This window comes from Stegastes partitus, unplaced genomic scaffold (genome assembly GCF_000690725.1).
Source record: "Stegastes partitus isolate 25-593 unplaced genomic scaffold, Stegastes_partitus-1.0.2 Scaffold179, whole genome shotgun sequence".
NCBI classification, from domain to species: Eukaryota; Metazoa; Chordata; class Actinopteri; family Pomacentridae; genus Stegastes; species Stegastes partitus.
In genome coordinates, this window is record NW_007577910.1 from 587,794 (window position 1) to 608,284 (window position 20,491).

Sequence of the window (20,491 nt, forward strand, 5' to 3'; positions counted from 1 at the left end):
ATTTAATGAAAATCACTAAAATTACACAATTTTTCAGAGCAAGAATCTGCGAAAAGATTTTCATCAAAATCCTTTTGTTCTACATGTCTCTTTTTTAAAAAAAATTTTTTAAAAAAGCTTTTCTCATCTGATTCTGTAAAAAACGTAATATTCTGCATTCTGCACAACTGAGAAGCCAAGACTGACTCAGCAAAAAAAAAAAAAAAAACACCCAGGTACTGAATCAAAGGCACCACTGAATCACAGGAGAATAAACGTCTACTTAATAAGTTGTTGCTAATAAAATCTTTGACTGATTTGTGCAGTAAAATCTAAGAGGAGGCTCCTCTGTAGTTTCAGATTTTAACATTGGGTGTATTTGTCAGCTAAGCTGGCCTACTAACTTCATGAACAACAAGTTTGGAAAGACATGGAATTGTTCATATTTATATCTATTAAAATCTACATTTACAATTTACCACATTCACCACCAGGACACATTTCTAACATTTCCATAGTGTGTACTATAGGTCATATTAACTGCAGCTGTTGCACCTCATTTTCATCCATCACAAAATTCACCTGGGTTTATTTGGTGTTTTTCTGTGTGTGTTGTCACCTTGGCAGTTGGGGAAGCCGTAGGAGCCGTGTGCACAGCTGTCACACCTCAGTCCCACCACACTGGGCAGACAGCCACACTGTCCCGTCACCTGGTCACAGCTGCTGTAGCGGGATCCTTCTGGGGAGCACTGGCAGGCTGGAACGAACGCATTTTCCACTCCAGTTACTGATTACGGTCTGATGTATTGATTGATATATATTGAAACTCACTGGACAGTTTTCCCAACATATTTTAGATGTTTCTATTCTTTTATCCTCCTAAAGTCGCAGACAATCCTATTCATGAGTCTGAAGCATTTTTACGGTTGTGCGACTTACGTGTGCAGCTTGGGTAGCCATAGTAACCAGGAGCACACTGATCACATGACGGCCCGCTGTAATTGGGCCGGCAGTTGCAGTGACCGGACGCAGAGCAGCTGGTGTCCACTGAGGTGCGAGGATCACAGGTGCACACTGAGAAAACAGAACAGCACATGTCTTGTTATAAAAATAAAAGAATTAGCAAATAACTTTGATGGAAAGTTAATGGTTAATGTCAGTACAGGTGTGCTGTTTGTTGACAATGCATCATTCTTACAAAAGCTTTATTCACTGGCTATATGTACACATGTAATATGCACAAACTGACAAAGAGATACAATTCATGCACCACTGAGAGCTACACAATGTTTGTCGGACTCTTCTTTTCCTGCAAAGTTATATAATACTGTTTTGTTTTTAACACTAATACTGTAATTGAAGTAGCACTTTCTAAAATGTCCTTGTGGAGCTCTGCTACTTGTTGCACTGTTTGTAGCTGTATTTACAACCAGACTGTTACATTTCTGGATTCAGCAACAGTGTGTTGAACATGCACATAGAACAAAAAGGGTCAGTTTAAAAATGCAGTTTGTGCCACAGAGTGCACTGTAGGGAAATTAAAAGTAACAATTACTTTCAGTGTTGATTAATGTATTATTTGTGTGTCCACTAAAAATGCTGAAAAATGATGACCATGTATCCCAGAGCCCAAGAAAACATCCTCAAATGTCTTATTTTTTCCAAAACCCAGAGATATCCAGTTTACTGTCACAGAGGTTGAAAGAAACCAGAAAATATTCATATTTATGAAGCTAAAATAAGATTACTAAAGTTATTTGAACTAATTAATCAATTACCAAATAGTTGCCAATTAATTCAATAATTTACAAGAAAACCTGTAGTTTCATGCATTGCAGCTGTAAATGAAAAACAGCTGTGAATAGAGGTTTCACTATGTGTCATCTCCAACACTGTCCAGGAATTTAATCTAGGAACCCTTGAACCAAACTTGTCCCATATTTTGAAGTAGTGAAATATCCTTTCCTTACAACAGCTTGATTGCTTTTACTTTGTGCTCTTTTTGGCGCTCGAAATGCTGAACCCCAACAACGTATCGTAAAATTTAACGAGGTGATGTAACACTTCATAAGAAGGTGCATAAAGTTAAGTGTTTCCATGTGCGAGTCTCTATGCAAGTCAAATGTGTTCAGTTTGGCAGGATATCAAGCTCTCTCTTTTCATGACAGTACGTTGGGATCAGCAGAAACGGATGCATCTGATCAGACTTTTTCTTCAGGACATGCGTGCGTACCTTGACAGTTGGGGTAGGAGTGGAACCCAGATCTGCACTGTTCACATCGAGGACCTTGAAACTCTGGTTTACACAGACATCGGCCAGAAGCATCGCAGCCTTCGGGCAGAGAGCCGACTGTGCTGCAGCCACACACTGAAGAGACACCGAACATATCCGATCATCAGCTTTTGTTGTTACAGATCATACACAGGTGATTCATCTCCAGTTTTACAGGACACTTTACATTCAGTATGGTATAACAGAGGACGATTTGGTTCCCTAAATAGGCCTACTGCAGCTCATTTAAAAGACAAACTGTGGCATAAACTGGCTATCTCCAGCTGCATATCTGGATCTTGAGTCTCACTGTACTCAATCAGTACATTTACTGTACTCGGTGTCATGAAAACTGTGCAGTGTTAAATTGTTGTTGGTAAAAACATTAAGTGTTCATGCACTGTCTCTAGCCCTAGTGAGAATTGCCAGATATTATCACTGAGCACAGGTTTGTTTTTGGTGTCTGTACAGGCATGAAAAGAGCTCAGGAGGCCTCTGTGGCGATTTCCAAGGAAGTAATTACAGCAAATGAACCTATAAATCTACAAACTGTAATTATTGTTTTTCTGTTCACGCACTGATGAACAAACAAGATACAACATGTTAATTACTGAGTTTCAGAGGTGTTGGAAGGTGTATTTTATTTTTGAACTTTGAAGGAAGGCATGTTAGCTTGAGAAAAACAAGACAAAAAATAACACCACTGATAAGCCAGAAATGGTAAAAGCTGACAGAACTGTTGAATATAACCATAACCAAAAGCTAAAAACCATGATATTCAATTAAAATTGCTTATTCTATATGGCTCTTTACATTTTCTCCAAAAATGAGCTAATTGCAATAACTACATTCTGTAAAATCCCCGAAATTCTGCACTCCTCGGCACAGCTGAGAAGCCACGACGGACTCAGCTGTGATCGACAGTCAAGTGACGAAAATTCAGGGATTTTTAGGCTTAACTGCAGGCTGTGTTTACACAGAGCAGAGACGAGACATATATGGGAACAAGATAAAAATAACAGCAGTAAAATATCTATAGTATGTAGAGTTCACATTTTTGCTTGCATTTGTAGCACCTGTGGGCACTCGGAAAAATGCTGCACATGCTGATTGCAAGTTTTTCCTTTATTTTTTGAAAATAAATAATCAAATAAATAAACGTTTGCTTTTTTCTTTCCTATGATTTATGGCTTTATAACTTAACTTAACTGCACAAACTATATCTTTACGTTCTCTCTACTTCTAGTCATGATTGTGCTGTTCCCATAGAGGTGCAAAACTTTTGTGTAACAGTGAAAAACAATCACAGTGAGCAAAAAAAACAAACAAACAGAAACTGCTTGAAATTCAGAACGTTAAAATCAAAAAGCTGAAAATTTCAGTTGCTGACATGTCTAAAAGGTGCACTTAAACAAGTTAAATTTAACAACTTTGTGAAAAAAGTACATTTTAAGATTGTTTTAAGATAAACTAGAGGTTTAGTGTGGAACCGATGTTGTCATGACGTCAGCTTTTCATTCGCTTAGTTTTAGATGCTGAGAGACACTCGGAAACACTTGGCGTCTATAAAGTATATTCGAGGAAAGGTGGGAGACACCCGCTGATAGAGAAATGACTCACGTTGGCAGAGCGGGTAGTTGAAGTAACCTGGGGCGCACTGGTCACACTGGTAACCCTGGAAACCGCTCCGACACACGCTATGGCCGGTCACCAGGTCACATGACCCGTCCAGACATCCCGGACCTGAACACTGGCAGGCTTCACAGACACACAGAGTTAGCCACACAAAACAGGCCCAATACAGAGCAATAAACATTCATAAAAACTAAGACACAAGAGTACAAAACATTGGACCGTTTGTTTGTTTGGACATTTATTTAAAGTATTTCAAAGATGGCTGCGTTTGTGTTGACTGGCCTCACTGACTGAAGCAAAGGTGTAAATGTGAAACTATTTACAGTGATTAACGCAGCTCAGTGGAATGCTGTTTACTCAGGAGTGTGTGAGTATGTGTGAGGTGGCTAGTCCTGGGTGGTAAACTAACACTGTATAAATAAACAAACCGATAAATGAAGCGTCACGAATTCCTGCCTTTGTTTGTGCGTTTGTATTTTTGAGTGCACATGTGTGTGAAACAAATGGGACACGATCCATAAAATGCAACACTAGCTCACCGCAAATGTCGGTAATTCGACTGCGACTGCAACCTGCATGACCCAATGGCTTGGAGGGGATCATCGGTTGTTAATTTAGACTCACATTAGCTTGAGGTTATGTTCGTCACACAGGTAGTCGACATAGACTTAAGCTTCAACAAAGGTATTCAGTCTTGGAATGTTTCGACAAAAAATGCAACTATCACAGTTGTATTTTCTTCATGTCTGGTGCCATAAAATATTCTGTAATCTGCATTATTGACAACAATACTTTCATATTTCACTGGTTTCACCAACTATCCTGCCCGTCTAATCATACAATTTCGAGATGGATGAATATGTATAGAAAAATCCTTGTGATGATAAATTCAATATTTGTCACTTTTGTTGTTCTTATTTACCATTTTAAAAAGCTGACTGTCGTTTCCTGCAAATTTTAAAATCGTATTTTTGTCTCGAGTCACACGCAAAAATCTTTCTTGGATATTTGTTTATTTTACAGAGAAAAAATTTTAGGCCATTTGCATTGTATATTGTGTGCTAAATTGTTTTTTTGAGGTGATTTCTTTTTCTCTATATGAGATCAGTGACAGTCTGTGTGTTCCAAATTTCCAAATATTGCAATTCTACAAAAATATCCATGTCTCACCCTGACAGTTGAGTCCATAGAAGCCTGGAGCGCAGGTGTCACAGTGGTCACCAGTAAAACCTGGTTTACAGATACAGGTTCGAGTCCGAGGGTCCGGCCTGCACGAGTTGTCCACTGTACCTGCTGCACTGCACTCACAGTCTGGAGAGAGAAGACGCACATGTTTGTTGGGTTTGATGAATTGTCTCTAATGTTTCTTGTCAAATTAACATAGAAAAGAGAGGATGAGTAGTAAATAAAAAATCCTACAGGACATTTAGTTGGAGTTATTCTCTATGATCACAATGAATAAAGTTCTGTTTTCCAAATTATACAGGCATTTTTCAATACAGAGGAATGTTTGGTGCCGCCCAAAGAGGTTTTATCTAACACTTAAGGATTGCAGTTTTTCGAGCTACAGACTGTAGTTTAACCAAATTCAGGCTAATCTAATCAAAACCACTTTATTCTACATGCCTCATTGTAAAAAAAAAAATAAAATCCCAAAATGACAAAAATAAACCATTTGGTCTGAGCAGATTTTGTAGAAAACAAAAATGTCTATGCTCTTCAGTGCAACAGTGAAGCCTTAAGTGACTCCCGAGTGAATCATGTGACAAAAATCAGACTATTTGGCTAAACTGCAGGCTTTGTTTACACAGAGCAGAGAGGAAACTGTCTGGCAGCAAATTAAAAATGTAAATAGTTAAATATTTACAGTACGTAAAGTCACCGCATTTCTTTTCTGAGCGTTGGTAACGTCTGTGGGTTCTTGGAAAAATGTTGTACATGTTGAATCCAGCTTTGATCAAGTTTTGCAAAATATATAATTAACACAACTTTAAATTATAACTGTATCATACAGCACATAAGACATGTTGGAATTACACCTAGTGCTAGTCGTAGTTGTGAGGTTTCCATAGAGGTGCAGGTCTTTATATTGCAGTTAAAAATGAGCCCACAGTGACTAACAATGTGAAAGAAACTGTTCAGTGTTCAGGTAACTGTAGCTTCACTCACTGAAATATAATAGACATTTTTGTTTTCCAATCCTTAGAAACAACACAAAAACGTGGATTTCTGTCAACTAAGGTAACAGAATCATTTACAGTGTGTACTTGAATCACGCTTACTGTCCTGGACCGTGACCTCCAAATGCCCATTCTGAGCGATGACAAACCCTGCTGTATTTATCACAAACAAACAAACCAAACAAGCTGCCCGACAGCAGGCAGGTGGTTGCACATAATTGCTATCGTGTATCTATGACGTCGGACTGAGCATTGTTTGAGGCCAGCTTATCGCATTCTGCTGAAATGCCATTCGCAGCGCACTGATTTTCCCAAAACTCCCACAAACATCTGACTTATGCTGTAAAGCCAGGCAGCAAGAGAGAACATGGGAACCTCACATACAATATGCAATGTAAGGTCAGTATTTTATTCTATTATTATTTTAATTTGTTTCAATTTATGATTAGGTTTCATTGCTTTTAATAGTGAGAGAAACCTATTTGTACATTTCTGCAAGGACATTCTATTCAGTCTGAACTGAACTCCTTACGCTGTATTTAGTATTTAATCTTAAATTCTTTTTATACATTTGTGTGCATATAGTATGTTTTTTGTGTGTCATTGTTTTCTGTGTATATATGGGATCGCTGTCTGTTGTTGTCACACTTGTAAAATGTTCATGTAATGTTTTGTTCTTCTGCACCAGCTGTAGGTAACTTACTGATGATCTCTCCAGCTGGTTTGGCCTCACCGTTGTTGCTGTTGGTGGGATACGTGGGGATGGCTGATGGGATGACAAAGAGAGAGACATCAAAAACCAGGAAAACTATTTTTTAAAAAGTTACTTCGCGGTTTTATTGTTCGTGTTTACTTTGCATGTGGATTTCATTTTAATATTGTGTCTGTTAATGATGCTTTTACAAAAAGGTGTACCGAAAAGCCAGTTTAACAAAGCCAGGCTTTCTTTGCGTCAGCTGACTCGACAAAAGCCCAATCTACACCTCTCCGGTCCAGTGTCTATTTGGATGCCAAAATCAGCATTTGGCCTGTTTCTTTTGTTGTGACTCACGGTAACACTCGGGGAAGTTGATGAAGCCACTGGCACAGGAGTCACAATTCTCTCCGGTGTAGTTTGGTTTGCAGAGACAACGGCCGGTTATATCCTCACAGGTTCCATCTGTAAATTCTGACTGACAGTCACAGGCTGCAGGGAAGCAGAGGGAGGGAGGAGGAGGATGTGACAGGGAAAGAAGGCAACCAAACAAATGAAAGGAGGACAGTTAATGAAGAACACAGTGGCTCAGCACTTGAAGCTGTAAACAAAAGAAATGCAGATTTGTTTAAATGATCTGTTGCGTTGTGATCCGACGGCAGCAACTCACGCGAGCAGGCCAGCGGGGAGTCGATGGGATGGTCAGGTGACCTGTAGTATGTGGGGATGCAGCGCTCACAGTTGACTCCGGTAGTGTGATGCTGAGAGGGAGAAGCTTCCATTACATTTACGCTGTCATGGCTGAAACCAGTTCAGCAGCCACTCAGAGTCATCTCACACATTAATATAGCAGGAGCGTCGGTTACCTGACAGTTGAGGCAGACGCCTCCTCCTCTGTGGTGTCCGTGGATGTCGAGGCTGCCTCGCTTCTGATCAACCTCAGGGTCATAGTAACAGTCAAAAGAGTGCCGGTGACAGTTACACGCTGAAACAAGGATAGTTAAAGACACTTATAGCTAGCAACTTCACTGAAGCAGGTCATAATACAAGATGCAAATAAAAATATTTGCAGGAGACAAGTAGGAACACGGACTCAAAATATAAGTGGTAAAATATCGATTTTAATCAACATATTTTTTCCAGTGTTGGCAATGAGTGTGGGCACTTAAAAAAAACGTTCAAGTGGAGTTGGGGTTGTTTTTTCTTTTTTTTTTTTTTTTTGTAAAATAAAGCATTATCGCAGTATAACTTTGTCATGCTGCACAGAAGATATTTTTGAGTTTTCTCTGAATCCAGCAATGACTGTGTTGTTTCCATTGAGCTGCAGGACTTTATATTGTAGGGAAAAATGGGCCAAACACTACTGGGAAATCAAAAGATGAGTACAATAAACACGCGACAACTAGTTAAATAATGACCCGAATTAACGACTGCAAGTCGAGTAGAAGAATATTTTGTCTGGTGCAGCCATCAAGTGATCATCAAACTCAAAGAGTGTGAAAGGATGACAAGTTATTGGCTAATGATTCAGGGATGGTGCTGAAAGCTTCAGAAGGCTAATAAATGTACCTTACTTGTATTTTTGTCCAATTAAGGTACATTTGAGTGATTCTCTGTGAAAGCCCAGCCTGTAGTATTTTGTATTCAGTTATTATTTATTTGTAACATTTGCATACTTTCATATTTATTCTCCAGATGATGATGTTTATACAATTTTGGGAAGTGATTGTATTTTTCATTTATTAAGGACCAACAACATGTCTTTGTTAGCTTAAGTGTATTCAATCACGTGAATCGCAAACGAGCGAACTAACAAAAAACATAAATGGACAGTTGCACAAATGTTCACAAACACAACATAACAAGAGTGTTGGCATTCACCTGGAGGGTACAAACAGCTTCTAGCCAAAAGACAAGAAGCAGCAGAGCAGGAGAAATGAGGGGAAAGACTTTAGAGAGGAAAACAAGCAGTTAGTTAGCAGCAACTAGTAAGTACAGCATGTAGGCAGCAGTTTAATCGAGTGTTGAAGTAAAAAAACACATTTTTTGAAACCTCAAGACATTAATCTCAGTCAGCTCTGTGAAGTCACTTCAAATGTAGCTGCTGTTTTGAAACCCGTCTCCTCTGGCAGGTGTTCACTGAGCACAGGAGATTACACACTGCCGAGGATCATATATCACGTGTTTGTTTCCAAACAAATTAAAAATACTGAAATGAGAGAAGCTGTGATTAATACAACCACACAGGCTGAATCGTTTCCTGCAGGAAGACTTGATGAAAGTCACTTATCAGATGGTTTGAAGTCGAGATAGGAAGGCTGAGGATGTTTTCTGAACCATAAAAGGTTTATTTAATGTCTGATTACAGTCTGGTGGTTTTTAGGCTCAGTAAATCATTCTTAATAGAACTGTGAAACATGATCGGCGGATTTTAAACTTTCTGGTGCTCCATGACCTCCACATGTGTTACTTTAGGTTCCATCAGAAACATTAAACAAATATAAACTTAAGTTTGAGATATTTCAACAAAATCTCTGGATTCTACATGTTTCATTAAAAGATTCGCCAAAAACAGCAATAAGCCAGAAAATTTAAAAATTCTGAGCTCCTCAACACAACTGAGAGCAACTCAGTGACCATCAGCCTCATTTCAAAAACTGAGCTGAACTGCAGGCTGTGTTTACATGATACATTTAGGAGTAAAATTCAAAATGTAAGTGATAGACTTAAGGAGTAAAGTAGTAAAATATTTTTGATATGTGGAGCCACGATTTTTATTTTTATCATTATGTGTAATCACATCGTAAAGTCATGGCTGAAAACATATATTGTGTTGTCCTATCACTGACTAAACTACAAATAAAAAAATTAATAAAATAAAAATCACTCCAAAGAAATAATTTGGGAAAGCACCAACTGAATGACTTAATTTCCACTTGTGTCACCAAAGTCCAATGGCCCACACTTAACCTGAGCACATTACATGTAAACATTCAGTAAGAAGACCCTGTAATCTACCAGAAGATTAAAGAAAGAGAACTGTATACTTAAGAAGAAGAACACGAGCTCAAAGCCCAGACAAACTTTTACACTCCACACACAGCCAGTGAAACCCTGATAGCTTTTTGTTCTTATCTGACTCTCAGCGCCTGAGAGGTGCCGTTGAATAAACCAGCGCTCCTTATCCTCCAGCTCTGACTGCAGCATGATAGTGTAGTGTTTTTCTCATGGCTGAGGCACATTTGAGTTTTTCCTTACTTGAACTTGAAATACTTCAAAGCCAGACACAGTAAAACAGACATTTTCAACTGAATGACAGTCCTCGAACTACGACATCTCTGATGTGCTGTTTGGTTGGTAAACTTAACTAAAGGTGAACTCAAGGCTAAAAGGCACTGGAAATGCAATCTTTTATTCTGTCACATCTCTCATTAGATCTTGCGAGGATAACTTCTCACTGCAGTGTGAACGGTCTCATCTTACACCATACTACTATAACAAAAAATGTGCCTGCATCTCATTCTCTGTAGTTTTTCTCGTATCATGCTGACCTTTAGTGAACTTTCCGCCATTGTGATATCCATGTTGGCTCTTGTTAAATATAACTAGAGCTTTGATAACAGATGGCTCTCATGTGTAAATATAAACGGAGTTATGATAACACCAAGTTCATACCAACAGTCTCAAACGGGGAACAGTCAGACATTGTTTTTGGGCAGGATCAAAGCTTTTAGCTGCGAATCTTGATAAAATACTTGACAGTAGCCAATCAGAATGAGTGCAAGTGTACTATATCTTAATTCCAAAAGTACTGCATCCCTGTCAATTCAAACTTTAGAAGTATTGACTCTACTTTTTTGTATTTTTAGGAGTCAATATGTATGAATCAGGAAATATAAGCATTATTTCCACATTCAATATGAAATATGAACATAAAAACGAACATAAAATTGAATTAAAATTAATTGATTAAAAGGAACTTGAGCTCTATTTTTACTACTGACAGGTGGCAAACATTTGATGCTTTGGGGTTTTTGGCACCTTTTAATGCTTTATTATCTTTTCTGAATTATTGCCTTTTTCAAAAAAAAGTTTCATTGCTGTTCTTCAATATTTTATTGTCGCCCTTTATTGCAAAACACCTTGTAACTCTGAAATACAGATTACAGTAATAAACTTTCTACAAAACCTTTCAAAACCATTTGTGGAACATAAAGTCAGATTCTTAAATCTTGAAATAGAGAGCAATCTCGCAGTATAAATAAATGAATGAATGAATGTATATCTTTAAAATACATTGAGCATTTTAACCACAAAATCCTGAAACATTTCCTTCCACTGAAATGTGAGAAAGTTGCAAGGGAAGCGAGCAGCAGCAGCAGCAGCCCTGCAGCCCATTTGTCTGTTCAGCTTCATTAAATTAGGGCCAACTAGTTCTGTTGAACCCAAACATGAAACACATTCCTCTGCAGGGTTCAGTGATTAAACCCCGTGTGTGCCGGCGCATAGTATTGGGCCATACTCACGTTCACACTCATTGGCACTGTAGGTCGTGGCCGGTTTCCACGGCAACTGGTTGTATCCGGGGCAGCACTGGTCACAAGACACGCCACAGGTGTTGTGCTGACAGTCGCACTGTAACCTGAAAGCAATAACAACAGCTGCTTGAGAAATGGAAAAAAAAAAAGAAAAAAGATGAAGCTATAGAGAGTTTTATTTCACTTCTCAAACAAACAGTTTAGCACACACAGATGTGCAAAAGGCAAAAACCTGGTATGTACCTATCTCAGCCCATTGTGTTTAGGGTAAAACATCATTTGAACTTTCCTCAGAAGTTCACATTCCTCCACTCTTGTGCTTCCACTCTCATCCCAGAGAGAGAGAGAGAGGAAGAAACAAACAAACAAAAAGGAGTGAAAAGGACAGACAAAAGTGGAAATAGACCCCCAAACAATGAAAGAGTTAATCTTTCTCCTTCATCGACTGAGGCTGACTGCTTCACCCCGGCTTTTAATCGGATTACTCTTTAAACCTGTTGCCTGCAGAGTGTGGCCAAAACCCAGCAGGGAGGGAGAAAAAAAACCCTCCTAATGCTTTTCTCTCATCTCTGAGTCCTCTTAACTGGTCAAAGAGAGACAAACACTGAGGACTGGAGTCACAGGAGTGAGAAGTGTGATCAAAAGGAAGGAAAAAAATCTTCTGGAAATCACCAAACACATTATTTCTGTCCTTTTACAGAAGTTTAATTTCAATCATTTCACTGCTTACACACTTTCGACTCCAGCTCCCAGGAAACACCAGGAGCTAATATACTAAAATATCTCTAACTTTGAAAGATTCTCACTTGATTTGTCAAACGCAGTATTAGCTTCAGATAGGAATGATGATCCGACCCTAAAGATCGGGGTCTGGGTCGATCGAGGCATTCTTTCAACTTATCCAATATCGGCACAAACCTTAGCTGGATACTTTGTTGGCACAATTAGAAGGAGGATGCTAGAAATGCAGGTTTTGAATAAGTTTCCTCGTCAAAAACTCCACAATTGATCATTATTTAGCTTTTATGCTTTTCTCACTGCAAAGTCTTACTAGTGTTACAATAACTTGCTGGACCACAGTCTCCATTTGGTTTACATCTGCTTCCCAATGAGATCATGTGAGGTGGTGCATTACCCCCTGATTGACCTATGTGGCACAGTATTCTTAAAAATATCTTGGTGTTGTGTGCATGTCTGAGATTGAAGACAAGAATATCTGTGAAGTTTCTCCTTGTGACGCAACCCGATTTTAAAACCAGGTAAGGTTTTAAAACTCCTCTAATCTGAGCCGAGCATTAGTGGTCATATGGGAACCTTATTATTGTTTTAGGCTGTTGTGTATTGTGAACCTATCATTAAAGGAGATCAAGGAAATAACCAAACAAAATTTGACACCTATATGCTGTTTAGGTTTCCAGCACAACAAGATCATTTTGCTTAAGTAAAATACATCCATCAGTTAGTGTGCAAAGAGATACCGAGCTGTGTAATAATGGATCGTAGAGTTCAGGCAACCTTAATTTATATTAAAGGGCTGTTGGCACACAGTAGATTCATAATGAATTTATAAACCCTTACACGTTTTGCACACTGCAATGTATTGTGGAACTATTTTGAAAGTATAAATTTCATGACAACAAAGCAAAAGCATGTTCTTCAAAAATTTTGGTTTAACATTTGAACAGATTGGTGATATACCTGAATGCTACTTTCAACACCAGTTCAGCAAGTATTTATTTGTAGGCACTGATGGAAATTACATTGTAGTTTTTCTCATCTGCTGATGATCATCTGAAACAGTAAAAGGTCCAGAAAACGAAAGGACCTTGAGGTAAGACAGTTTGATCACCTCCTTTGCACATAATGATATCAGCTGGTGACCAACAGACAACTGAGTGAGAAGCGCTCTGTTTTGATGAAACATGATGCAAAAGCCCTTTTTGTACCTGTATGGACGAACTCACCGCTTCCTGGAACCACCCACGGTTTGACTTACATTAGAAAAACCTGGCAAGCGCTTTGAAAATAAGCAACTGAATAAACTGAGGTGAGAGATAAGACACAAAGCTACACAATAATACCCAACTTTGTCTGCAAAGCAAAGTACTTCTTCTTGTGCTTTTTAAGTTGTGAGTTCTAGTTTTATTTCAAATTTGGGTTTAAACCGATAAGCCACAACCATTAAAACTACCTGTCTTGTGTTTGTAGCTCCTCCTCGTGCCAACAAAGCAGCTCTGACCCGCTGAGGCCTGGACTCCACAGGCCTCTGTAGGTGTACTGTGGCATCAGGCACCAAGACATTATCAGAAGATCCTTTAAGTTAAGATCTGGCCTCAATGGATCTGACTCTTTGTTGTAGCACATCTCACAGATGCCCGATTGGGAAATTGGAGGTCAAGTCAACACTTTGAACCATTCCTGAGCAATGTTTGCAGGGTGGCAGGGAGCATTATCCTGCTGATAACAATGTCTGCAATAATGTTTAAGTTAAGTTTCCTTGTATAACATTGAGCAAGTGTCACTGAAAACTATTCCCAGGTAAAGGACACACATGCATCCAGCCATCAGACCAGGTCACCTGCTTCCATTCCTCCACAGTCCAGTTCTGACGTTCATGGTCCACTGTCAGTGTTATTGATGGCTCCTCAGTGGGATTGGACGACACAAACAAGTTTTCACTCCTCAAACACATCAGTAAGCCTTGGGCGTCCCTGTCCCTGTCCCTGTCACTGGTTGTCCTTCCTCAGTCTACCTTTGGTACCTTTGGTAGCTCTCAACCGATGCATACTTGAACACACCACCACACCTGCTGTTTTGGAAATGCCCTGACCCAGTCTCATCATCACAGTTTGTTAAAGTCACTCAAAATTCTTACACAACACAGTTTTTTGCTTCCAACACATTACTATAAGAATTGAATGTCCACATGCTACCTAAGAATTATTATATATCCCACCCACTGACAGGAGCCTTTACAATGTGATAACCATACTACTCATAACAACCATCTGGTTTTAAAGTTGTGGCTGTGAGGTATATATGACCATATAATCATTTCTTTTTTTTTTCTGGCACCACATGATGTTTTAACAGTGAGTTCCTATTCAAGTATTTTAACCATTTACGTTGTTTAAAGGTCTTGTTTTTTTTATGGCCGTTCTGCCATGGGGAGGTATTTTATTGCATGCTGGCCTTTGCTGATAACATGTGCATGTATTGTGTTTTAACAGACTTGATTGTGTTTCCAGCTTTCACCTTTACTATCGGATTCATTCATTCACACAATATCGCTCTCTCACACACAGTTTAAGTTGCTCTCCCTTGTGCATTCCTCTGACTCACTGGCTCTCCATCCCTTTTTTATTTCCTTTCCTGCAAATCTACGCCGTTCAAACACTTTAGGAAATGACTTTCAATGGACGGTTTCCATTCAAATTCACTACTTCCTGGTTTTTATCGCTAGTTGTGGACCAACAACTCCCTGGCTGACGAAGATTAAATTTGCTCATAACTCACAGGACTGGAAAGCTCAATTTGACGTTTACGTTTATTTGAAATTCTGAATAGTTTGACATCAACGGCACATACAATGTGTAAAATAATGTCTTTGTGTTAAAAAAAAAAAAAAAAAAAAAAGCATTTCACCTCACTACATTGCACAGGAAGTTGTCGGACCAACAATCATGGGTTTAAAAAATGTCTGCATTATTATTAGAATTTTTGTATTTTATGGGGATCAGAAAACAATCCCCTTTTCCTTCTTTCTCTGAAATTTGGCTGATGCACCAGGAGGTGATATTATACTAACACATCTGTAACTTGACTAGAAGATTCTAGCTTCATTTGTCAAACACAGGATTGGCTTCAGATAACTGACAATAATTCTCCAAAAGCCCAATCTGTGTTTAAATTTGTATCTTTCAGAAGCTCATCAGAGTTCAGCGTGAGACATTGAGCTGTGTGTTTAAACAAGGAATGTGTTAGAATTCAACATAACTTTGTGTCCCCCATGCAAATGTCAGTATTGTGTCCTTCTACATAAAGTGAACCTATCCCAGATAGTAATACGATCCTGAAAAATTTACCCAAAATGAAGTTTTGTCCAAATGAATAACTAGAAAACAGAGAACATACCCAATGTATCAATGACTTTTTTTCTATTACCCTATGTCACAAACATCAAACTAATGCGGTTCTGCAAAAACAATATCGCACGATACTGATGCTCAAATTTGGTTAAAGAAAAAATCATGCTGATGAGATTTTGGCCTGCAGTGGATGTAATACTGATTTGATTACAGAGATCAAAGCCCTGAAAATGTCTTGTTTCTCCTGTACTTATGAAGTTACGAGGGCTTCAAAATGCTGGAAAGAAAAAACACACCTAATATGCATAAATAAATACATTTCGACAAACCCCTCTGTATTTCAACAGTCTGTAACTTTCACATGCCTCTCATCACGCAGAGAAAAAAATGTGATGCGTATTAATTCTTTTCTTACAGGCTGCTTGTAGAATTCCGACCAACTTCATGCATACAGTGGAAAGTTTGGATGATGTACTATGAGTTGTCACCACAAAAGCAAGCTAAACTAATTTATAGGGCACGACTGGTTCAGCTAGAATATATTAATGCCTCTAATTTGGTACTTGCAGCCTTAACTAATTCTTAAACACTACAATTTGTTGCAGAGCTCATCTGTCTGACATTTTAAGTATCTTCCAAAACCAATTATGTTTAATTCAGCCAACTTGAAAATACACAGAGGTGTTCAAATGGCTCTAATTGTGCAGTTTAGATTTCACACAGTATGCATGCTTTAATGTCTCTCTGGAACCCTCAGGGTAAGCTGACTTACGTTTATACTGCAGAAAGTGTTTATACTGCCATGAGAACGTACAGCAGTTTAGCAAAACGTGTCTATAGTGCAATGATGAGTAGCCAATGAAGAGTACAGTCGACCTAAATACACAGTGCTTCCTGAACGAGGATAATTTCTGGAGTCTGGCTTTACTCCCTTTTTGTGGGATTAGAGGGATTTTAGAATATTACAGGAATAAAGCACAATGATACTCATGTCTTGAAAATGCACTGGGCACCAATATTAAACCACTAGTACTGTATACACTGTACTGTGTTACTGCATGCTTGAATACATGTGAAAGGTAAGGGCTGCTGTGACTTCCAGTATGTTCTCTGTAAGGTGAATGTGTTTATACTGTGGATGTCATTTGAACAATGAAGAGGTTTAACAGGAAAAAGTAACCAGAGGTTTTCTAAGAAGAGTGAATATACTATTACATGCATGACAGGTAAATATACAGATAGCCTATATTTATTGGAAGTGTCATGTGTCTTACTGTACATAGCTTATATATTGAACTGTAAACATTTAACATTGTTTTAAATCACAGGCATATATTTAAAAATTCATGTAATCAATGTGTAAATATGTAGAATTTAACTTCAGTTCAAAATCACATAGATAACTGGAATTATTCCTCAGTTATTTAAGTTGCACTTCACATGCATGTCTGTCTGGATTTGTCCTAATGAATATTAAATGTCATCACTTCATTTTTTATTCAGTTTAAAGAAGTCCCAATTCGATCTCAAAGATTGCGATCACTGCAGATCAAGGCATGTTTGAACTGCTCGATATCCACTTTAACCATAATTCTTTGTTTAACAGTGGTAAATGGAGAGCACAATGTGTGACAGAACATTAGTGATGCAAATTTTGTGTCATTTTTGGCAGCATTATCAATCAGTAGTTAATCGATACAACAAATTGAGCCAGTGGACATTTGCCGTTTTAGTCGGCAGAGACATGATTTGGATCGCCGTGTCAGCTCAGAATGTAGAAACACTGTTCCTGTCCCTGGTTTGTCTAAAATACGTGGATTTTGACCAGAGGTCATTAAGCATTACAGAAGTCTTGGTCGTGATGGTGCATTACGAGCTGAACCCCCACAATGTTCTCTGCTTGCCAACAGGAAACTGCCCGTTGTCCAGATAACCACCCTCTCGGGTTACAACAGTAATAAACAAGAAGTGGCTTCATTTGGTGCAACCACCAGGAACAGCTATTCTAAAATATATGTTCGGACACGCATGTCGGAATTCCGGTGTTTGTCACCTTTGGAGCTTGTGGAGCCACAGCTCACCTCCACACTCTACCAGAGCTTTACAACAAAGTTCCTGACCACCTATGTAACATTAAGGAACGGCCGGGATGAAGAATTGCATGTTTTTTTCCAAATGCACTCAGGGCTACTCAACTCTCAAGCATATACACTAGATTCATGCTAACAAAATTAATGTACTTTAAATGTGTATTGGGCGCTCGGATAGCTCAACGAGTTGGGCAGGCGACCCATGAACAGGGGCTGTAGTCCCCAATGCAGAGGGCATGGGTTCGAGTCTGGTCCATGACTATTTACTGCAGGTCCTTCCCCCACTCTTCTCCCCATATATCCTGTCTCTCCCTCCACTTGCAACTATAATAAAGGCTAAAAAGCCCAAACAAAAAATAAAAAATGTCTATTATCTTGGTATATGGCATCCTGTTGGGATTCAGTATCGGCACATACTGGATCGGTCTCTAGATCTCTAAACATATAGGATATTTTTGTCAAATTTTGTCATAATTACTAAGTTGATCACCAAAATCTAAACACTTCACCTTGGAGTCCAGGTGAACAACTGTGCCAAATTTGAAGCCAATCTCTTTTTAGTAATATCATGTTCACAAGAACAGGACAGATGGATGGACAAAGTGAAAGCATAATCCCTCCAGCTTGGTCGTCACCAGTGCAGATGACATAAAAAAAATTATAAACTATCATTAGTGGTCTAATGACAAGGTTTCACTTTTGATTTTGACAATGGAGGGATACTAAAAACAAAACAAGAAAAAACAGCTTCAGTAAGCAACATGTTGGATCATATTGTTGCCAGCTGGCTGCTTGGTCAGAGTTTGTTAGGTTCAGCCCCATTTGGTTTCACTTTGCTGCATCACCTTCAGTTCAGGATCACAGCTCCGAGAGTTGAAGCCACATCTGGGTTATTCATTAACATAGCTGGAGCGTGTGCACGTGTACGTATTTAATAGTAATTGAGGATGAATCTGGGCAAGAGAAAGCAGACTTTTTCCTATGGTGTCAGGGAGGTGTCAGTACAATAACTTAAAAAAAGGAGGAAGGAACTGCAGTTAAAGAGTTGCAGTGTGTTCCTGAGTGAATGTAGTACATAAATCTGTTAAAGTGATTTCAACTCTATACTGTGTCTTGTGGACTGACGTATGTGCACTTCATAATCCACAAAGTAAGAAAGGCTACAGATTTTAGTCGAGCAAATATTTTTGAATGAACAAAAAAAATGACAGTAGCTACACAAATACTTCCTCTTACTTATCTATTAGTGGCTTTTCATGGAAATACAGCATGACAGAAAAGTAGGACAAGCACGGGAATAAACGATAAAATGTATGATGACTGCTTCAGTTGAAGGGTCCTGGTGCATGCTAACTCACTGACACACTGATTATGGCTCAGTGGGACATTTGAATAGAAATAAACCACGGTTAATTTCTTGTTCCACATCCATCCATCCATTATCTATACACCGCTTAATCCTCACTAGGGTCGCGAGGGGGCTGCAGCCTATCCCAGCTGACTTAGGGTGAAGGCAGGGGACACCCTGGACAGGTCGCCAGTCTATCGCAGGACTACACTTAGAGACAGACAACCAAGCACACTCACATTCACACCTACGGACAATTTAGAATCACCAATTAACCTCAACATGTTTTTGGACCTTGTGGGAGGAAGCCGGAGAACCCGGAGAGAACCCACGCTGCACGGGGAGAACATGCAAACTCCACGCAGAAAGATCCCGGTGCCCCCACCGGGACGCGAACCGGCAACCTTCTTGCTGCGAGGCAACAACTGCGCCACCTTGCAGCCCTTGTTCCACATTCAAAACTTTAAAAAAAATAATAAAATTGCAATCTGCATGTTATTTTTATAGGGCTGCAAGGTGGCACAGTTGGTTAGCACTGTTGCCTCGCAGCAAGAAGGTCGCCGGTTCGCGTCCCGGTGGAGGCACCAGGATCTTTCTGCGTGGAGTTTGCATGTTCTCCCCGTGCAGCGTGGGTTCTCTCCGGGTTCTCCGGCTTCCTCCCACAAGTTCAAAAACATGTTGAGGTTAATTGGTGATTCTAAATTGTCCGTAGGTGTGAATGTGAGTGTGCTTGGTTGTCTGTCTCCAAGTGTAGCCCTGCAATAGACTGGCGACCTGTCCAGGTGCCCCTGTCTTCACCCTAAGTCAGCTGGGATAGACTCCAGCCCCCCCGCAATCCTAGTGAGGATTAAGCGGTGTATGGATGGATGGATGTTATTTTTATTGCAGTCATTTCTCCGGTGTGAAAATCAGTGACAATCCAGACATACTTTGCTTGAAAATTATCACAGAGTTAAAGGCTGCATTTATCAGAGACAAATTACAGGCAAAAAAAAAAAAAAAAACAGCCTTAGATGGATTTTACCTCTAGGCAAAGCTGTTTGTCTTTACCAAAGATTAGACTGAGCTTCAAGAGACAGACAGTGTTTAATTTGTGACTCATCTGGGCATTTCACACATAAAAGAATGATTATTCTTCACGGAAAAAGCAATCACCGTGATATGAGGCCTTTCAAACAGTTTAAAGTAGCCCTCTGCTGTGTAGCTGGCATTCAGACAGTCATAGCCGTGGTCCTGCGATGGATATAAATATGTAATTCAGGGGGACTGAGGTATTTTAAACAGGGCCGGATTGTAAATTGATCTGCTGCAATGTGGATTCGATTTTAATCAAAAGACTCTTAAAATGAGATACATAAATGCTGAAAGAATGAATACAGATTACACTTACACTTGTTTCACGCAGGCAGGTGTTTGACTGATGGCAACACGAGTTGAGGAATTCAAATAAATCCCTCCTGACCTCATCAAACAGTTTGGAGGTTCTCTGTCTGGTTTGTGTCAGAGCGAAGGAATGTACAGCAGCGAGCTTTGTTTAACGCTGTTATATCATGCAGGTGTGTTGAACATGACAGCGGCTCTGCTGACTGGAGCTCCGTGTTTAAAGGCAGGAGGTGGATGAACGGTTCGACTTGCAGCTGCACTACAGAAATCGACTGACAGAAACT

At 39.3% G+C, this 20,491-nt stretch overlaps 1 protein-coding gene across 1 annotated transcript in view; it reads right to left on the minus strand.

Annotated features, from left to right (window-relative positions):
• Positions 1 to 20,491, minus strand: part of lama5 (laminin, alpha 5) — a 130,584-nt gene that overhangs the window by 47,410 nt on the left and 62,683 nt on the right. Inside the window, exons 7-16 of the mRNA XM_008280023.1 lie at positions 11,287 to 11,402; positions 7,627 to 7,745; positions 7,431 to 7,521; positions 7,118 to 7,252; positions 6,770 to 6,832; positions 5,057 to 5,197; positions 3,872 to 4,009; positions 2,213 to 2,347; positions 919 to 1,053; positions 599 to 736 (exon numbers count right to left, since the gene is read on the minus strand). Of these exons, the coding sequence (XP_008278245.1) occupies positions 599 to 736; positions 919 to 1,053; positions 2,213 to 2,347; positions 3,872 to 4,009; positions 5,057 to 5,197; positions 6,770 to 6,832; positions 7,118 to 7,252; positions 7,431 to 7,521; positions 7,627 to 7,745; positions 11,287 to 11,402 (1,211 nt within the window). The remainder of the gene's footprint in view (positions 1 to 598; positions 737 to 918; positions 1,054 to 2,212; positions 2,348 to 3,871; positions 4,010 to 5,056; positions 5,198 to 6,769; positions 6,833 to 7,117; positions 7,253 to 7,430; positions 7,522 to 7,626; positions 7,746 to 11,286; positions 11,403 to 20,491) is intronic.